This window comes from Pseudorca crassidens, chromosome 6 (genome assembly GCF_039906515.1).
Source record: "Pseudorca crassidens isolate mPseCra1 chromosome 6, mPseCra1.hap1, whole genome shotgun sequence".
Taxonomy (NCBI): domain Eukaryota; kingdom Metazoa; phylum Chordata; class Mammalia; order Artiodactyla; family Delphinidae; genus Pseudorca; species Pseudorca crassidens.
Window position 1 is genome coordinate 62,679,907 of NC_090301.1, and position 19,950 is coordinate 62,699,856.

At 39.2% G+C, this 19,950-nt stretch overlaps 1 protein-coding gene across 1 annotated transcript in view; it reads left to right on the top strand.

The window, feature by feature from the left end:
* The window catches only part of LRP2 (LDL receptor related protein 2), a 283,943-nt gene that overhangs the window by 157,456 nt on the left and 106,537 nt on the right, over nucleotides 1-19,950 (top strand). The window contains exons 20-27 of the mRNA XM_067741629.1: nucleotides 5,587-5,790; nucleotides 12,171-12,363; nucleotides 14,631-14,756; nucleotides 15,444-15,574; nucleotides 16,241-16,378; nucleotides 16,729-17,010; nucleotides 18,045-18,287; nucleotides 19,420-19,539. Coding sequence (XP_067597730.1) covers nucleotides 5,587-5,790; nucleotides 12,171-12,363; nucleotides 14,631-14,756; nucleotides 15,444-15,574; nucleotides 16,241-16,378; nucleotides 16,729-17,010; nucleotides 18,045-18,287; nucleotides 19,420-19,539 — 1,437 coding nt within the window. The remainder of the gene's footprint in view (nucleotides 1-5,586; nucleotides 5,791-12,170; nucleotides 12,364-14,630; nucleotides 14,757-15,443; nucleotides 15,575-16,240; nucleotides 16,379-16,728; nucleotides 17,011-18,044; nucleotides 18,288-19,419; nucleotides 19,540-19,950) is intronic.

The window sequence follows — 19,950 nt, forward strand, 5'->3', positions numbered from 1 at the left end:
TCCATGCCACTCTCTCACTTTGTCCCAGCTTACCCTTCCCCCTCACTATATCCCAAGTCCATTCTCTAGTAGGTCTGCGTCTTTATTCCCGTCCTGCCCCTAGGTTCTTCATGACCATTTTTTTTTTTTTACATTCCATATATATATGTTAGCATACGGTATTTGTTTTTCTCTTTCTGACTTACATCACTCTTTATGACAGACTCTAGGTCCATCTACCTCACTACAAATAACTCAATTTCGTTTCTTCTTATGGCTGAGTAATATTCCATTGTATATATGTGCCACATCTTCTTTATCCATTCATCTGTTGATGGACACTTAGGTTGCTTCCATGTCCTGGCTATTGTAAATAGAGCTGCAGTGAACATTGTGGTACATGACTCTTTCTGAATTATGGTTTTCTTAGGGTATATGCCCAGTAGTGGGATTGCTGGGTCGTATGATAGTTCCATTTTCAGTTGCTTAAGGAACCTCCATACTATTCTCCGTAGTGGCTGTATCACTTTAAATTCCCAACAGTGCTAGAGGGTTCCCTTTTCTCCACACGCTCTCCAGCATTTATTGTTTCTAGATTTTTTGATGATGGCCATTCTGACTGGTGTGAGATGATATCTCACTGTAGTTTTGATTTGCATTTCTCTAATGATTAATGACGTTGAGCATTCTTTCGTGTGTTTATTGGCAACTGTATATCTTCTTTGGGGAAACGTCTATTTAGGTCTTCTGCCCATTTTTGGATTGGGTTGTTTGTTTTTTTGATATTGAGCTGCATGAGCTGCTTATAAATTTGGAGATAATCCTTTGCCAGTTGCTTCATTTGCAAATATTTTCTCCCATTCTGAGGGTTGTCTTTTCCTCTTGTTTATGGTTTCCTTTGCTGTGCAAAAGCTTTTAAGTTTCATTAGGTCCCATTTGTTTATTTTTGTTTTTATTTCCATTTCTCTAGGAGGTGGGTCAAAAAGGATCTTCTGTGATGTATGTCATAGAGTGTTCTGCCTATGTTTTCCTCTAAGAGTTGGATGGTGTCTGCCCTTACATTTAGGTCTTTAATCCATTTTGAGTTTATTTTTGTGTATGGTGTTAGGGAGTGTTCTAATTTCATTCTTTTACATGTAGCTGTCCAGTTTTCCCAGCACCACTTATTGAAGAGGCTGTCTTTTCTCCACTGTATATTCTTGCCTCCTTTATCAAAGATAAGGTGACCATATGTGCATGGGTTTATCGCTGGGCTTTCTATCCGGTTGCATTGATCTATATTTCTGTTTTTGTGCCAGTACCATACCATCTTTTTTTAAATTAATTAATTTATTTTTTATTTTTGGCTGTGTTGTGTCTTCATTGCTGCACGTGGGCTTTTCTCTGGATGCAGCGAGCAGGGGCTACTCTTCATTGTGGTGCACAGGCTTCTCATTGTGGTGGCTTCTCTTGTTGCAGATCACAGGCTCTAGCCGCATGGGGTTCAGTAGTTGTGGCACACAGGCTCAGTAGTTGTGGCTCACGGGCTCTAGAGCACAGGCTCAGTAGTTGTGGTGCACAGGCTTAGTTGCTCCGCGGCATGTGGGATCTTCCCAGACCAGGGCTCGAACCTGTGTCTCCGGCATTGGCAGGCAGATTCTTAACCACTGCGCCACCAGGGAAGCCCCATACTGTCTTGATTACTGTACCTTGTAGTATAGTCTTAAGTCAGGGAGCCTGATTCCTCCAGCTCCGTTTTTTGTTCTCTAGATTGATTTGGCTATTCAGGGTCTTTTGTGTTTCATACAAATTGTGAAATTTTTTGTTCTAGTTCTGTGAAAAATGCCAGTGGTGGTTTGATAGGGATTGCATTGAATCTGTAGATTGCTTTCGGTAGCAGAGTCATTTTCACAATGTTGATTCTTCCAATCCAAGAACATGGTATATCTCTCCATCTATTTGTATCATCTTTAATTTCTTTCATCAATGTCTGATAGTTTTCTGCATACAGGTCTTTTGTCTCCTTACGTAGGTTTATTCCTAGATATTTTATTCTTTTTGTTGCAGTGGTAAATGGGAGTGTTTTCTTGATTTCACTTTCAGATTTTTCATCATTAGTGTATAGGAATGCCAGAGATTTCTGTGCATTAATTTTGAATCCTGCTACTTTACCAAATTCATTGATTAGCTCTAGTAGTTTTCTGGTAGCATCTTTAGGATTCTCTATGTATAGTATCATGTCATCTGCAAACAGTGACAGCTTTACTTCTTCTTTTCTGATTTGGATTCCTTTTATTTCTTTTTCCTCTCTGATTGCTGTGGCTAAAACTTCCAAAACTATGTTGAATAATAGTGGTGAGAGTGGACAACCTTGTCTTCTTCCTGATCTTAGAGGAAATGGTTTCAGTTTTTCACCATTGAGGAGGATGTTGGCTGTGGGTTTGTCATATATGGCCTTTATTATGTTGAGGTAAGTTCCGTCTATGCCTACTTTCTGGAGGGTTTTAATCATAAATGGGTGTTGAATTTTGTCAAAAGCTTTTTCTGCATCTATTGAGATGATCATATGGTTTTTATTCTTCAGTTTGTTAATATGGTGTATCACATTGATTGATTTGCATATATTGAAGAATCCTTGCATTCCTGGGATAAACCCCACTTGATCATGGTGTATGATCCGTTTAATGTGCTGTTGGATTCTGTTTGCTAGTATTTTGTTGAGGATCTTTGCATCTATGTTCATCAGTGATATTGGCCTGTAGTTTTCTTTCTTTGTGACATTTTTGTCTGGTGTTGGTATCAGGGTGATGGTGGCCTCGTAGAATGAGTTTGGGAGTGTTCCTGCCTCTGCTATATTTTGGAAGAGTTTGAGAAGGATAGGTGTTAGCTCTTCTCTAAATATTTGATAGAATTCGCCTGTGAAGCCATCAGGTCCTGGGCTTTGTTTGTTGGAAGATTTTAAATCACAGTCTCAATTTCAGTGCTTGTGATTGGTCTGTTCATATTTTCTATTTCTTCCTGATTCAGTCTCAGAAGGTTGTGCATATCTAAAAATTTGTCCATTTCTTCCAGGTTGTCCATTTTATTGGCATATAGTTGCTTGTAGTAATGTCTCATGATCCTTTGTATTTCTGTAGTGTCAGTTGTTACTTCTCCTTTTTCATTTCTTATTCTATTAATTTGAGTCTTCTCCCTTTTTTTCTTGATGAGTCTGGCTAATGGTTTATCAATTTTGTTTATCTTTTCAAAGTACCAGCTCTGTCTCTTTTTCAAACTATGCTCTTGAAATTCTGTAGGATTTAATTTTGAGTTCTTTTCTCTACCATGTGTATATCTTTTCCACTTTAGATGTTAGTCTTAACTCTAATGGGGAGCACTTCCCATCACTTTTATTGACCTCTCATAGCTCAGCAATTTTGCCTAAGTCAAGTAATCACATCTTGATCCCACCTGGCTTTACTGCTGTATTCCAAACTAAACGCCTAAGTGTTGGGTGGCTCATTTCTTCATCTAGTGTTTACTCCTCAATTCAGATTTTCTCTTTATTTCTGCCTCTATGCTCTGGGTTTCATTCTTACCCTAAATGCTTCCTGTCCTCCTCTTTGGTCACCTGCACATCTACTCATAATTAAAATAGGCTACTGCCTTGGCTTCAGCTGCTGATGAAATGCACTCCTACAATATTTGTTTCTCTTATGTTCCCTTTGATAACTATCCTTTTTAATGCCTGTGGCAAATTCTTACTCCCTAGATGGTGCTGCTTCTTTCTGGCTTAGTATGTAAATTCTCTTATTTTAACTCAAACAAATTTGTTCACTTTGTAGGTAACCCTAGATTCAGATAAAAATCACCCTTGTTTAAAAAACCATGTGCTTCTTTTTGATTTCCTGGGATACTGTCACTGTCTCCTTCTTTGATCTTACACATCACTCCTTCTTCCTGTTTCCTCCATTCCTCCACTCCCCTTCTTCTTTCCTTCCTTTATTTCTTTCTAAAGAACTTACCTGGTGGCTGTCAAACTTCTTTTTTGCTGGTCTTAATATCCCCCAAACTGCAATAGGATTTTTGATATAGATCTCTATACAAAAGTTAATGTAACTCGAGAATTTTGATGGGATTATTATGCAGTTAATACCAATTTAGAAATTAAGCATGTGGACACCATGGTTTTTTTTTAACATCTTTATTGGAGTATAATTGCTTTACATTGTTGTGTTAGTTGCTGTTGTATAACAAAGTGAATCAGCTATACGTATATATATATCCTCATATCCCTTCCCTCTTACGTCTCCCTCCCACCCTCCCTATCCCACCCCTCTAGGCGGTCACAAAGCACCGAGCTGATCTCCCTGTGCTATGCGGCTGCTTCCCACTAGCTATCTGTTTTACGTTTGGTAGTGTATATATGTCAATGACACTCTCTCACTTCATTCCAGCTTACCCTTCCCCCTCCCCGTTTCCTTAAGTCCATTCTCTATGTCTGCATCTTTATTCCTATCCTGCCCCTAGGTTCTTCAGAACCATTTTTTAGCATACGGTATTTGTTTTTCTCTTTCTGACTTACTTCACTCTGTATGACAGATTCTAGGTCCATCCACCTCACTACAAATAACTCAATTTTGTTTCTTTTTATGGCTGAGTAATATTCCATTGTATATATGTGCCACATCTTCTTTATCCATTCATCTGTTGATGGACTCTTAGGTTGCTTCCATGTCCTGGCTATTGTAAATAGTGCTGCAATGAACATTGTGGTACATGACTCTTTCTGAATTATGGTTTTCTTAGGGTATATGCCCAGTAGTGGGATTGCTGGGTCATATGGTAGGTCTGTTTTTAGTTTTTTAAGGAACCTCCATACTGTTCTCCATAGTGGCTGTATCAATTTACATTCCCACCAACAGTGCTAGAGGGTTCCCTTTTCTCCACACGCTCTCCAGCATTTATTGTTTCTAGATTTTTTGATGATGGCCATTCTGACTGGTGTGAGGTGATACCTCATTGTAGTTTTGACTTGCATTTCTCTAATAATTAGTGATGTTGAACATCCTTTCATGTGTTTGTTGGCAATCTGTATATCTTCTTTGGAGAAATGTCTATTTAGGTCTTCTGCCCATTTTTGGTTGGGTTGTTTATGTTTTTGATAGTTAGCTGCATGAGCTGCTTGTATATTTTGGATATTAATCCTTTGTCAGTTGATTCATTTGCAAATATCTTTTCCTATTCTGAGGGTTGTCTTTTCCTCTTGTTTATGGTTTCCTTTGCTGTGCAAAAGCTTTTAAGTTTCATTAGGTCCCATTTGTTTTTGTTTTTATTTCCATTTCTCTAGGAGGTGGGTCAGAAAGGATCTTGCTGGGACACCATGTTTTATATAAATAAATCTTAAGGATAAATTTCTCAGGGAAAAGTAAGATTGTAGTACTTCAATTCAAGATTGTTTTGCCTTCACAGTATTTTCTTCTTCCCTTCTTTCCATTATTTCCAACTATGTTTTCTACAGATTTATTTATTTTTATGTTTCTTTCAGAATTATAACGTGTACTTTATGGGTGTGTAAGTAATTTCTCTGGAATTGGGAGAACGCAAGAACTATGCTGTGGCTGACTGTGTGTGTCCCTCTTTCTACAGCTGCTGAGCGATTTCTGTTCTTTTCATCTGACGTGGCTGTTCGTGGCATCCCGCTCACCCTCTCTCACCAGGCAGATGTCATCCTTCCAGTGACAGGAGGTGCTTCCGTCTTTGTTGGGATTGATTTTGATGCCCAAGAGAAGGCTATCTTTTTTTCAGATACAACAAAAGACATGATTTGTAAGCAAAAGATCGATGGCACAGGTGAGAAGGGGTTTAAAGGGTTTGTTTTTGCATATTTTGTCTGTCTTCAATAATAATACTAATAATTTTTTCACTAAAACTTTGCATTCACTTCTTAAGCAGGGTCTTTTACTAAACTTGCTAAATACTTTTAGATTGGGAAAAGAAATCTATTGCTTTTCTTTTGAATTAAGTTTAAGTGAACAATTCCTTTATTTTCAAAATAACTTACAAATGAGAGAGCATTTTAAAACAAATATTGTTGTAATTGGACAATTAAGAATATCAATATTGACAAATACTAACCTATGGACACTCCATAATAGGAGTGTCATATGTATGAAAGCTGTTAATGGGTTAATTAACTAGAGGCTGTTCCCTATATTCAAGCAGCCAGACTGAGCCAATGGAATGACCTCCCTATAGGAATGCTGCACACGTAAATGCTGGGCTTGGAATAATAATATTTATTTTTAAAAGACATGAATTATATGTAAATATGGATTTATTGTCAGTTTTCAGTTGATTGGAATTCTGTTAAAATCTTCATAATCCTCACAGAAAGATAAATTATAGTCAGTCATACCTTACCATTTGGGTACTTTATTGGATGTTGGCCTGATCCAGTACTTTGATTTTAGAATCCACTAATGGGTCGAAACCTGAAGTTTGAAAAACAAATCAGTAGCCAGTATAACATAGCAACTAAGAGGGGCCAGCTCAGGAGCTAAAGTGCCTAGTTTTGAATCCTGGCTCCTCACATTTCCTAGTTATGTAATCTTGGGGAAGTTACTTTCTTTGTACCTCAGTTTCCTAAATCTGTGAAATAGGAATAATAATAATAATAATAATAATAATAATAGAGGTACTACATAGCTCATAAAGTTGTTGAGAGAATTTTAGGCTAATACATGTAAAACACCTAGAATAATGCCTGGAAAATAGTAAAAATTCAGTAAATATTAGCTATTATTGAAGCTGTTCTCAATGAAAAACTCTGTTGCTCTGCCCCACCCTGCCCCCAACTCAGACCTGCTCACTAGAGGTAATTCCTTACCATTCTTTTACCTGTTTGTTCTATTATTTGTCTCCGTGTTTCTAAATATTTTGCTTATACTGTTACTGAGTCCAAGTTTGTACTGCTCGCTGCATGACAGGCCAGTAAATCTAGAGATGAGGTGTTGGGGCAGGGAATAGCGACTTTATTCGGAAAGCCAGCAGACTGAGAAGATGGTGCATTAGCGTCCCAAAGAACCATCTTACCCGAGTTAGAATTCAGGCCTCTTTTATACTAAGAGGGGAGAGGGTGTGGTTGGTTGTTGCAAACTTCTTGGTGCTGGAATCCTTTGTTCTTGCAGCTGTCCATGTACATCTGGTCACTGTGTTCTTATAAACCACTAACAAGACAAATGTTATTCTCTGTTCTGCAACTTTTTATCTCTATGTGAATGGAAAAGTCGTACACCTTTAAAGGTCAGAGCCTTGAGAATGGGCTCTCCTGTGTATTTCAGGCCATAGGCAACGTTCCTTTACAAAAGGTGCACAGCCAGCATGACTAAGCACAGGCAACAGAGCACAAAGGTTAGAGCTAAAGGAATAGATTCAATATGGAGTCAGGTTTGTTCTTCTCTGTTGCAGTACTACTTCTTGATTTGCATATTAGACATTTAATTTCATTGTTATAGATAGGGATTTAGCTCTTACATTCCCCTCTACCAACCTCCCTCTCCCCCTGTTCTCCCTAAAAAGCTAGATTGTAATTTTTGTTCGCTGCTAAGTCAAGTAGTATTCCATGATAACATTTCTTGAACAAATTTTGATTTTTTTTTTCCTGCAGTTAACAATTGCTCCATCTTCATTTACTTAGTTTTCTATGTAGCTATTATATTTTCCCCAGATGCTCCAACAGATCTATCAAATGCTTGTCTGTGTATCTATGTATCTATCAAATGTGAACAATCTATAATTTTTTCCCCCTCTGCTGTTCAGTTGGATCTGGTACACAACTCTTGTCTTCCGATTTCCCTCGGCCACTTTCCTGTGCTGGTTTTCCTGTTACTGGCAAGCCACTTGTTTCTCTTTCCAGACTGATTTCCTTATTTTGCTGAAACACATTATATAGTAGCTTCTTAAGAAGAATGAGTTGGTGGTACATATTTCGAGTCTGAAGGTGTTTTCATTTTGCCCTCCAACTTGATCATTTGACTAGGTGTAGGATGAAAGCAATTTTACCTCAGAAATTTGAAGACATTGCTGCACTCTCTTCTAGTAGCCAGTGTTGAGAGTCCTATGCCATCCAGAGTAGCATTTCAGTGTGTACAACCTTTTTGGGGGGAGGTTGTTTTTGTTCCTTTCTGGAAACTTTTAGAATCTTTTGGTTATCCCATTCATCTTGAGATTTCTGTCCTATTCTGGGAATTTTCTTGCCTCTGCTTTTTCTATTCGAGAATGTTAGATTAATCATCTATTTTTTTCTTATCTTTTCTTTCCTGGTTTTCATCTCTATCATTTTGTTCTACTTTCTGTGAGACTTTTTGGCATTTTAGTTTTAGCCTTTCTATCGAATATTTAATTTCTCTTATATTTTCAATGTTGAAGATCCCCTTCTTGCTCTCTGATTATTCCTTTTTTAAAAATAAAGCCTGTTCTTGCTTCATAAGTTCAATCTTTTCTTATTCTATGAAGATATTAATTACATTAAAAAATTAATTTTCCTTGGGTTCCTTTTTCCTTTTGGTTTGTTTCAACTTTCTCCTTCATGAAGGAAGCTTTCTTCAAATTTCTCTGAGCCTTGTTTGATATTAAGAGCAAAGCTATGAAACACTGATCAGAAGGCTGTTGGTATGAATGGGCCTCATCAGCTGGTGATAAGGCAGCTGTTTTGTTGGGAAGCTTCCAAATTTCAGTATCAGAAAATCCTCTCTGGAGATAGTCAGTTTCTCCTTAGTAGCTGCTTCCATTCTCCCTGTTGGAGTGAGAGGAGTAAGAGGGGGGAAGCTAGTCTCTGCTTGGGGAGCAGTACGGAGGACAGGGAGCTGAGGCCCGTTCAGTTCAGTGTTCACATATATAACCCTCCTGTGCTCAGTCTGTGCCGATCCCAGCCCTCCATTGTGCAATGTGTCCTCAGCCCACAGCCTCTCTGCTTGAGGTCTCCCAGAGAAGAAAATCTCTGGTCTGTTAGAGGAGGTAGACGGAGAGGAGTGTCATACATGCTCAGGGTCTGAGAGGAACCTCTGGGTCCAGTCGCTTCCGATGCCAACTTTTAACTAGGCCCCTTAGCGTCCTGCCCCTACCTTTTTCAGAGCCGGTGCTTCTGCATGCAGACACGCTGAGGCTCTGTGTGTGTGGGTGTTGGCGCTCCCCACTGCCGGCACGTCTCTCCTTTCACTTAGTGAGTTACTTTGGAGAAGTCTCTTTCTCTTCCAAACTCTGTGGAAATCTTTCATCTGCTGTTCTTTCACTGTCATTATTAAAAGGAGTTTGGAAGGAAGAGGAGTTAAACACAGTGGTCAATCTGTTATTTTGAACCAGAATGCATCTTTTCTGAGGACTAGAATTAGGTCTGCTGAGCTACACACAGGCTAAGTCTCCTGTAGATGCTTCCACAGGTCAGCTTCCTTCTGCTTTGGCAACTGCAATTCTCATCATGGGTTTTTTTGTTTTTTTAAATCAATTTCAAGCCCACATGCTGAGCAAATTGCCTTTACAAAGTTTCTTATAGTTAGTGGTTAAACTGCTTGTGCTCCGGTGAAGGATGTATTTTTGTACATTGCCCTGTTTTTCCGAGTGAGCAGGTTAAGTGTCAATGAGTTTATATGCAAAAACTGAATGGTCAGAAATCAAATTGAAGTCAAGATGGGCTGAATGAAGCCCTCAGGGAACTTGCTCCATCAATGATCCCTTCTCTCCTCCAACTTCTCTTGTTCTACTGACTTTTCCCCATCAGATATGCTCAAGTCTCTCCCATACTAAAAAACCTTCAACCCACCCTTCACTCCACGTTCCTCTCTAGTTGCAGCCCTCTCTCCTCAAGGTCATGAACAAGCACCTTAAAAGTTTGGTCTACACTTTCCTGGCCCTACTTTCACATTTGTCACCTCTTCACACTATGTCACTTGAGACCCCTTATCCTGGTCACCTCCAGTCGCTTTGTTATAAACTTTATCCTTATCTTTGGCGCCTTAGTCGTCTTCTTTAAAATGCTTTTTCCCCCTTGACAACACACTCATGAATTTCCTTCTATTTCTTGACCATTCTTTCTAGTGTTCCTTACACGTCTTTTCTTCTTTGCCTGTCCTGTACACAACTGTGATCTCTAGTGTTCAACATTGGTCCTCCTTTTATTTTTTAATTTATTTTTATTTTTTAATTTGTGTATTTATTTTTGGCTGCGTTGGGTCTTTGTTGCTGCGCGCGGGCTTTCTCTAGTTGCGGGGAGTGGGGGCTACTCTTCGTTGTGGTGCACGGGCTTCTCACTGTGGTGGCTTGTCTTTGTTGTGGAGCACGGACTCTAGGCGCGCGGGCTTCAGTAGTTGTGGCTCGCGGGCTCTAGGGTGCAGGCTCAGTAGTTGTGGCGCACGGGCTTAGCTGCTCCGTGGCATGTGGGATCTTCCCGGACCAGGGCTTGAACCCGTGTCCCCTGCATTGGCAGGCAGATCCTTAACCACTGCGCCACCAGCGAAGTCCGGTCTTTTCTTATTCTGCATTTTCTTCTGCATAATTTTGCGCCTTCCGTATCTTTCGTTACCATCTATGTAGTAGTTATAAATCAGTGTGAGGAGACTTATAATAGGCCATTTCCTGAATGTTTTTTCTCCTCACCTGGAGAATGAGGGGAAAGGTCAGGTAAGGCTTCTTACAGGAGGTGATGAAAATCTCCATCCAAACTCTCTCTCTGGGGTTTAGACCCATAGAGCCAACTGCCTTTTGGATGTCTCACCTGGATATCCCACAAACCACCTCCAAACCAATATGTCTAAATGTCTACCTTTATTTCACTTCTCCAGACCCCTGCCTTAGGGGAAGGGCACCACCTCCCCCCCTGCCCACCAAATCTGGTGGTCACCCAAACTTCTTCCTTTCTTTCAGCCTCTACCATTAACTTATTAACCTCCAGCCATGCTTTGGAGCGTGTGGAATCCTGTCTCTCTCCCTCCCACTTCCACGTCTTTGCTTTCCTGCAGCCCCCCGTTCACCACTTCCTTTGGGAAACCTCTCCACACCTGCACTTTGCCTCGGTTTCCATACCATCCTGTGCATACCTCCATCACAGCACCTGTTACTCTTCTGTTGTTTTCCCTCTTGGCCTAATTGCCTCCCCCCACCTCTCCCACTTCATTACCTTGAAGATACCTTGAAGACAGCGTCCACATTTCTTTCAAAATGCTTCACTTTTCTATGACTCAGTTTCCTCATGTGCAAAATAGGGATAATAATAATTCCTACTGTTGAGCTGTTGTGAGGATGGATGAATTCATGTAAAGTACTTGGGCCAGTTCCAGGCTCATAGCAAGTGCTCAGTATAAGCTATTATGATTAATACTATTAGCAATATCATGTTTCTTCAATGTCTAATATGGTGTCTAGCACACAGAGGACTTTCTTTTTACAATTTGCTGAATGAATGAATGGAAAAAGCACCAGGATTGTTTTTCTTCCTTCAAAGGAAAGAGCTGTGATTGTTTACTCTGATTCACTTTTTTTTTTTAAAGAATATTTTGTTGTGATAGTTTCAGGTGTACAGCAAAGTGATTCAGTTATACATTTTCCCATTTAGGTTGTTACATTTAGGTTGAGCAGAGTTTCCTGTGATTCACATTTTGTTTAGTAAAAAAAGAAAAAGGAGGGGAAAAGTCATAAAAAATTCACAAGAAGAAAGTGGTCTTTTTTCTTCTTGTACCCAGTTCTGATTTCCTTTCTGGTTCCTGGTCTTTTCCAAACTTGGCAACTCTGTGGCTATGAAAGACTGTTGATGAGAAAGTTGGGCGGGAATATCTCATAGATACCCCGAGTTGTACCTGGCGGTGTCAGCTTATCAGCGCTGTCTGTGGGTGGTGGTTGTGAGTATGTGAACTCAGGTATCTCTTCTTCAGATGTTCTGTACTGAGAAATTTTTTCTGGAAGATTGAACAAGGGAGTAAATCCAGGCCATACCTCTCCTGGTTCTATTTATCAGAGTCATATCTATTCTTTGAGATCCAAACTTTTGGAGATGGATAGATTCTAGGTTTATCTCATGTGTTGCTTTGCAGTTGCTTTACCGTTGCTTTATTTTTTAAAAGAATTCCACATTACTGAAATATTCTCTAGTTCTCACACAAAGTTTAAATATGCAGTGGTAGGAAAATGTATGTCATGTAAAATATGCTTACTTTAAACCATGTCCATATTTTAATTTACAGGAAGAGAAATTATCACAGCTAACAGAGTGCCAAGTGTTGAAAGTTTGAGTTTTGACTGGATTTCAAAGAATCTTTATTGGACAGATGCTTCTTATAGGAGTGTCAGTGTCATAAGGCTAGCTGATAAATCGAGGCGCACAATAGTCCAGAATTTAAATAACCCACGATCAATCGTAGTTCATCCTATTGCTGGGTAAGTGTGTTCATGTTTTCCTAAGAGCTTGAAACTTATGTCTTGTACAGTCATTGCAAAGTGATGCCATAGGTATTTGGCAAATTCAGTAAATACAAGATTGAACCATGTAAATTGAAATCACCTTAGATTGTGTCCTTTTAGCATATGCTGAAGTGATCACTTTATCTCCTTCCAAAAACTTTCTCCTAAGCTTTGGCTTTTCAGTCTTCACTGGAGTGTGGTTTTTTTTTCACAGTCGCAGAGGACCAAACAATGAGACACAGATTCTGTGGAGAAGGAATGAATATGCAGCAGAATTATCAGGAAAGGCTCAAGTTCTTTCCCTGCTTTAATGTATTGATATAAAGCTTACCAAAACTTGCTTAATCATTCAGTAGTTTTCAGAATAAAAAGTCTTTCAGACCACAGGCAAAGTTTCATGTTTAACCATTGCATTATTGGTGGGGTCAGACAAGAAGAGACAGAGCATTTCACGCCATGCCTTTTTGTTCTTACCTTTCTTATTTAAATATGCTTGATAGCTAACATAAAGTCTGAGATAGGCAGTTGTGTTTCAATAGAGTAGTTAAAAAAAAAAAGATGACTGGTAATTCACTAAAGCCTGATTGAGGGTACATAGCAAACACTTTACGTAGTACATAATCTCATCTAATCCAAAAGCTGGTTTGTGAGTGAGGTATATACAAGACCTGTTTTGGAGATAAAGAATCTGAGGGGCTTCCCTGGTGGCGCATGGGCTTCCCTGGTGGCGCAGTGGTTGAGAATCCGCCTGCTAATGCAGGGGACACGGGTTCGAGCTCTGGTCTGGGAGGATCCCACATGCCGCGGAGAGACTGGGCCCGTGAGCCACAACTGCTGAGCCTGCGTGTCTGGAGCTGTGCTCTGCAACGAGAGGCCGCGACAGTGAGAGGCCCGCGCACCGTGATGAAGAGTGGCCCCCGCTTGCTGCAACTGGAGAAAGCCCTCACACAGCAACGAAGACCCAACACAGCCAAAAATAAATAAATAAATTTATAAAATAAAAAAAAGAATCTGAGGCTCAGAGAGATAAAGTAACTTGCTCAAGGACCCACAGCTATTAAGCAATAGTTAGTATTCAAATTCCAGGCCTGTCTGACTGCAAAGCCTGTGTGTCTAACATATTTTAAAACTGATGATGTTATTGATAAGAAATTTTATTGCCCAATAGACAGTTAAACAGTTGATTTTCTAGTGAATTTATCTTAAGCTAAATCTTTGGCATTGGGTTTTGAAAAGGCGTTAAATTCCTTTCCTGATGTATCCTTCATATATTTATCCTTCATATATTTATTTTTATAAATGTATTTATTTTTATTTTTGGTTGTGTTGGGTCTTTGTTTCTGCGCGTGGGCTTTCTCTAGTTGTGGCAAGAGGGGGCTGCTCTTCGTTGCAGTGCACGGGCTTCCCATTGCGGTTGCTTGTCTTGTTGCAGATCACGGGCTGTAGGCCCGCGGGCTTCAGTAGTTGTGCCATGCGGGCTCAGTAGTTGTGGCACAGACTCAGTAGTTGTGGCACACAGGCTTAGTTCCTCCGTGGCATGTGGGATCTTCCCAGACCAAGGCTCGAACCCGTGTCCCCTGCATTGGCAGGCGGATTCTTAACCACTGTGCCACCAGGGAAGTCCCTGTCCTTAATTTAAAACAATATGAAGTCACGTTTCAGAAAGTTACCTTTTGGAAAGACTAATTTTAGTTTTTAAGGCTCATATGAAAGAGAAAAGATTTTTTCCCTACACTTATCTTTTTGCCACTCCTCGGGTTAAAAAAAGACCTCTTGGGTAAGATCGTTTAAGAGTTACGTTTATTTGGATGCATTTTTCATCAGGGATGAAATGCTTTCCTGCAAATTTAATTCCTTGTGGAAGATGACTAAAGAGTGATCTAGTGGATCCTGGATGTTTAATACAGAAAGAAAGTGAGAGATTAAAATCTCTTTTCTTGCTCATAGTTTATTTCAAGAGCATGAAGTATTTAAAATGTAACCTGAACTGTGTCTTTTTAAAGAATCTACTTGGTGACAATAGTTTTAGGTCCTGAAGTCTAGCACAGTGGTTCTCTGCTTTGGATGCCCATTTTAATACCATTTGTATTTTCGATATATTTTTCTATATAAACCCAATAGCATACAGAAAATGAAATTAATTTGCAGCAAGTCTCTGGAGAATCTATGTTTGTGCTAAATCTCTCTAAGTCATGTAGTTTGTCCCAATGTTAACATCTTTGATTTATTACCTCCTTTTCTAGGTATATATTCTTCACTGATTGGTACCGTCCCGCTAAAATTCTGAGAGCATGGAGTGATGGATCTAACCTTTTGCCTATAGTAAACACTACTCTTGGGTGGCCCAACGGGTTGGCCATTGATTGGAGGTAAGTAGGAATCATCCCAAATTGCTGAGTTCCCACTTACTATGGAAGACATATACATAGTTGGCCAGCTTCTGCTGGGATGAAAACATATGTAGTAATGAATATTCTGAGGAAATTGCTAGAGGAAGCAGAATAGGGCAAGACCTAAACCCCACTAGAAGTAGAACAGGGATTTGATGAAGTACAGGTCACGTGCAGTTTTTACAGGGGGCATCTTGAGGATAGGAAATTGTGTCAACAAATGTGGATTTGCCTATATACACCGTGGGAGGATTTTTGGAATATGAGATTTAAATTTTAAGAAATTAATCTGTCAAGGAGTATAGGAAAAGGTAACAGGGTAGATAAGCTTACAGACCTCAAATGCAAAAGCAGTTTATAGGAGAGAAAAAAGGAAGAAACGTGTTTAACCTTTTAAACATCAGTTACTACGAATATTTTTCCTAACTTGTGGATTTAATAAGGAGAAAAGTAAAATTCCTAGCTTGAAGATAATAACATTTCAAGTTTTCTAAGACAATTGGAAATCACTTCATAAAAGTTGTTTTGTCTTTCTGGAGAGCATGAAACTATTAAACTTTGCTTAATAAATGTGTCAACTGAACGTGCTATTTTTGAATGCCCTTAGTATAAAGTGTGCTTTGCTAGTTTCTGGATAACCAATAACCAAGTATTTTATTATTTTAGCTCTTCACGATTGTACTGGGTAGATGCCTTTTTTGATAAAATTGAGCACAGTACCTTTGATGGGTTAGATAGAAAAGTCCTGGCCAGTATACAGCAGATAACACATCCGTTTGGACTTGCCGTCTTTGAAGGTACGTTTTGAAGCAAAAGGAGTGTGTCTTATTTATACTGTACAAGTTGTATAAAACTCATCCTCATTTGGCAATCTCACAATTCCAGAAGAGCTGGTCACTTTTTTAATTGAAATGGTGCTTTTATGTATAAATAAAACATTTGGTTAGTTGACTGAGTATTTAACTTTTATTTTTTGTTTGAGAAATTTTGTTTGAGAAAATAAATAAATAAATAAATTTTAAAAAAAGGCTTCTAAGAGGTAGGGTCTCTCTCAGAGATCCATACCATCAACTCCTATTGTTTTTATTACCTGGTTATATTACACTCCTCTAGAGCTCTTCCCTTTCTCTCCAAGTCCTAGAATTTTCACCTCTGCTGGTGCAGGAAAAATTTGTATCAGGAAGTATTCTTGCAACTCTGTTGTTTTATACGGGGTCCTTAGCTTCAGAAGCTCAAAAGTCAATAAATAAATGTTTTATTTAAGAAAAAAAAATATATATGGGCTTCTAAAGAATCATTTCTAGAGACGAACAAGTCATGGAAAATGATTACAGAAACATATTACAGGTATTTATGGAGGAAACTTCCCACATTTGGAAGAAGCATTACAAACATATTGCATTTTCCCAAGTGATTTGTAAGTGAACTGTGGCGAGAATACTAATCACCGTGTTCCTTCTTAGACTACGTGTATTTTACTGACTGGAGACTGCGTGGTATTGTTCGAGTCAGGAAAACAGATGGTGGACAACTGGTGGTCCTCCGAAGTGGCGTTGGTGTTGTAATGCGTGTGAAGGTATATGATACCAGAATCCAGACCGGTGAGTGATGTTGCCAGCTTCTTTCATAGGGATGTGTTTAATATAGTGGCTCCTTTTCTCTTTAAGTACCTTATTATTTAATATAACTCCTGATAGTTTTATCTTCCTGTCACTCAGATAGTTTTAAAGTGTAAGATTTAGAATTTCTGTTCGACTCGGCTAACTTTAAACCTGTGTTTGAGAAAAACACGTTTCAGCACTTTCCTGTATTTATATTGAATGTGCTATTTGGCACGTTGATTTCCAAGAGGAATCGAGTTTTTAATATTGGGTCTGACAACCAAACCTGTGATCAATCAACCTAAAGGAAATGTGCTTGACTCACTTATCTAGGGGCGTTGCTTTTTCAGGGTCTAACGCCTGTAACCGACCCACCAATCCGAACGGTGACTGCAGCCACTTCTGCTTCCCAGTGCCAAATTTCCAGCGGGTGTGTGGTTGCCCCTATGGAATGAGTCTGACTTCCGATCGTTTGACATGCGTGGAAGACCCATCCCGTGAGCCACCGTTGGAGCAGTGTGGTGCCTTTTCCTTCCCCTGTAACAATGGCAGATGTGTGCCCATTCACTACCGCTGTGATGGAATTGATGACTGTCATGATAACACTGATGAGGTTCAATGTGGCACATTTAGTAAGTAGCTATACACTAGCAATACTTCCTAGGATGAATAGAACAGAGAGAGGGGGCTTAAAAAAAAAGGCTTGGGTTATCTCTATAGGAAAGAATATTCCTTTCGGATTGTTAATATGTACTCCAAAGGCTTTTAGGAAGCTAGGCGATGAATATCATTCATAGATAATGTTGCAGGTGATTTCTAGCATTGATTTGGGCTATCTTCAACAAAATTTCTTTCTGACATTGGCTGTTTGGATCAATGCAGAGTCATTGCATCTTGGCATACTCCTCAAAAAGTCAACAAAACAAACTGGATCTAATCTTTAGTATTGGAGAGAACAATATCACAGAATAGGTGCTTGCAATAATAGCTTTTGAAAATCTCATGTGCTATAATATTCCTTTTTCCTCCTGTTGGTGTAAAATGAATTATGGGTGAAATGGTGGTTTTAACCTTTACATTCTTCTTTTGATGGTAATCCAGTTTATAATAAATGCTATTGCAGAAGACAAAAAGAGAGAGGACAGTTGAAATCTCAGAAATTTCTATCAAGGAAACATTAATAGAAAGAAAAGTGACATTTAAAAATGAAAGTGCTCATTTATACATTTTTGAGATTTCTAAAGTTTTATTTTGTGTATATCTTTTTGTTTTTAAAAGTGCAGATTTTACATGAATGTTTTATCAATTTCCAATGACCCATGTGATCAGAGGAAGCATAGCTTAGAAGTAAAGGACGGGCCTTAGAGTCACACCAACTAGAGCTTTGGTCTTGGGCAGATTCCTAAGCTCTCAAAGCCTCAATTTCCTCATCTATAAAATGCAGATAATTATATGTACCTGACAGTATTCTTGTGAGGATTAAGAGAGACAAAAAAATGTAAACACTTAGAAAAGTGCCTGGCATATGATAGTTGCTGAATAAACTTGCACATTTTGTATAACGCTCCCATTGAAAAAGGAGAGGAAATGGGCCTTTACAAGGTAAGATCTCATTTAAAAGACGGTAAAAACAGATGTCTTTATGACCAATTCGTTTCTGTTGTAGATACTTCCTGTGCACCTTCAGCGTTTGCGTGTGGCCACGGAGGACAGTGCATTCCTTCATACTGGCGCTGTGACAACCAAAATGACTGTGTGGATGGCAGTGATGAGCAGAACTGCCCCACCCGAGCACCCACTTCCTGTCGTGCAGACTTCTTCACCTGTGATAATAGCTTGTGTATCCCAAAGAGCTGGGTCTGTGACACAGATAATGATTGCGGGGATGGATCTGATGAAAAGTCATGCGGTAAGTTTTGAACTGATTTCTCTTGGTTGGTCAGCCTAGTGAATAGATTTGAACAGTCAGCAGGCCTTGTGCACTTTCCTTGAAGGCTTACATAATTTTCGTTGTATCTTAGCTACTTCTCTTCATCTGTCAATCCCTGTATTAATAGGCTATAGGAGTAAAGACATGGGAAGTCTTCCTAAATATTTCCTACGCAAGCAAAACAAGGACTGTCTCTGATGTCTAACACCCAGACAGAAACTGGAAAATAAAATCCCTCAACTAACTATTCAGATATTTAAAACAATTTTTCTTTCTAAATCGTATAAACACATCCAGACATTTGGCTATTGGTTTTCCTTTTCATTTATACAGGCAAAAAGGCAACAGAATAAAGAGGCACAGGACATTTAAATTTCATTAATCTCACCCACCTGCTTTTCATCTTCCAAGTTCTGATTTCCTCTAGGTTGTCGTTTGTTTTCATACCAGCAGTCATAGTTTAAGGTGGAGCAAAGTTCCCTGGACTAAATCCCTGTCTTGGTTGCATGATTAGGCAATTCGCTTTTTCTCAGGACTAGATGAGCTTTAAGATCCCCTCCAGCTTTCACATTCTGTGAGACTATATTTACTATGACTTCACGTTTCGGGTAGGGGGAGGCAGCGCATCTGACTCTAAGGCTGTGTCTCTTCAGCCAGCTAGGTTTTGAGGATCGTTCTGCTTAGATATTGGATTAAATCCAGTTATCATGATCTGTCTCTACACTGTTGCTACTGGGCATTGTGGTCATGCGGACCACGTTGCCTTGCTGGGCTCCATTGCTTAGCTTTGGTGCAGTCTTGGACTTAACAGCATTCAGGAGGTGTAGGCCAGTCCAAGGCCATGATGCTTACTTTCTAAGTGTGGTCTGTTTTTCAAGGTGTAATCACAGCTTCTGACTCTGCCCTGTAACATTTTTGTTCCTCTTTCCAAAAAGTGTCCTAGCTGGGCTCTGGATGGGCTGACTTTGGCAATCTGGCTGACTTGAAGGAATTTTGAGCACACATACAACTGAGATAACTTACGTATTTCCTTAGCGTTTTACAGTTTGGCTCTGGTACACACTGAACAAGAAGTAAACTGTTACTTGGTTTTGTTTTTGGATGACATTAGATCATACAGAGACATGCTCACCTAGTCAGTTTCATTGCCCCAATCATCGATGTATTGACCTATCTTTTGTCTGTGATGGGACCAACGACTGTGCTGATGGGTCTGATGAGAGTGCTTGTAGTAAGTACATTGTTTTATTTTAAAATTTTTAAATTAATTAATTAATCAATCCATTGAAGTCTAGTTGATTTACAATATTATATGTTTCAGGTGGATAACATACTGATTCACAATTTTTAAAGGTTAACTCCATTTATAATTATAAAATATTGGCTATATTCCTTTGTTGTATAATATATTCCTGTAGCTTATCCCTATCTTGCCCTGCCCCCTTCCTTCTGCCGATTGTTAACCACTAGTGTGTTCTCTATATCTGTGAGTCTGTTTCTTTTTGGTTACTTCCACTAATTTGTTTTATCTTTTTAGATTCCACATGTAAGTGATATTATACGGTATTTGTCTTTCTCTGACTTATTTCATTAAGCATAATACCCTCCATGTCCATCTATGTTGTTGCAAGTGGCAAAATTT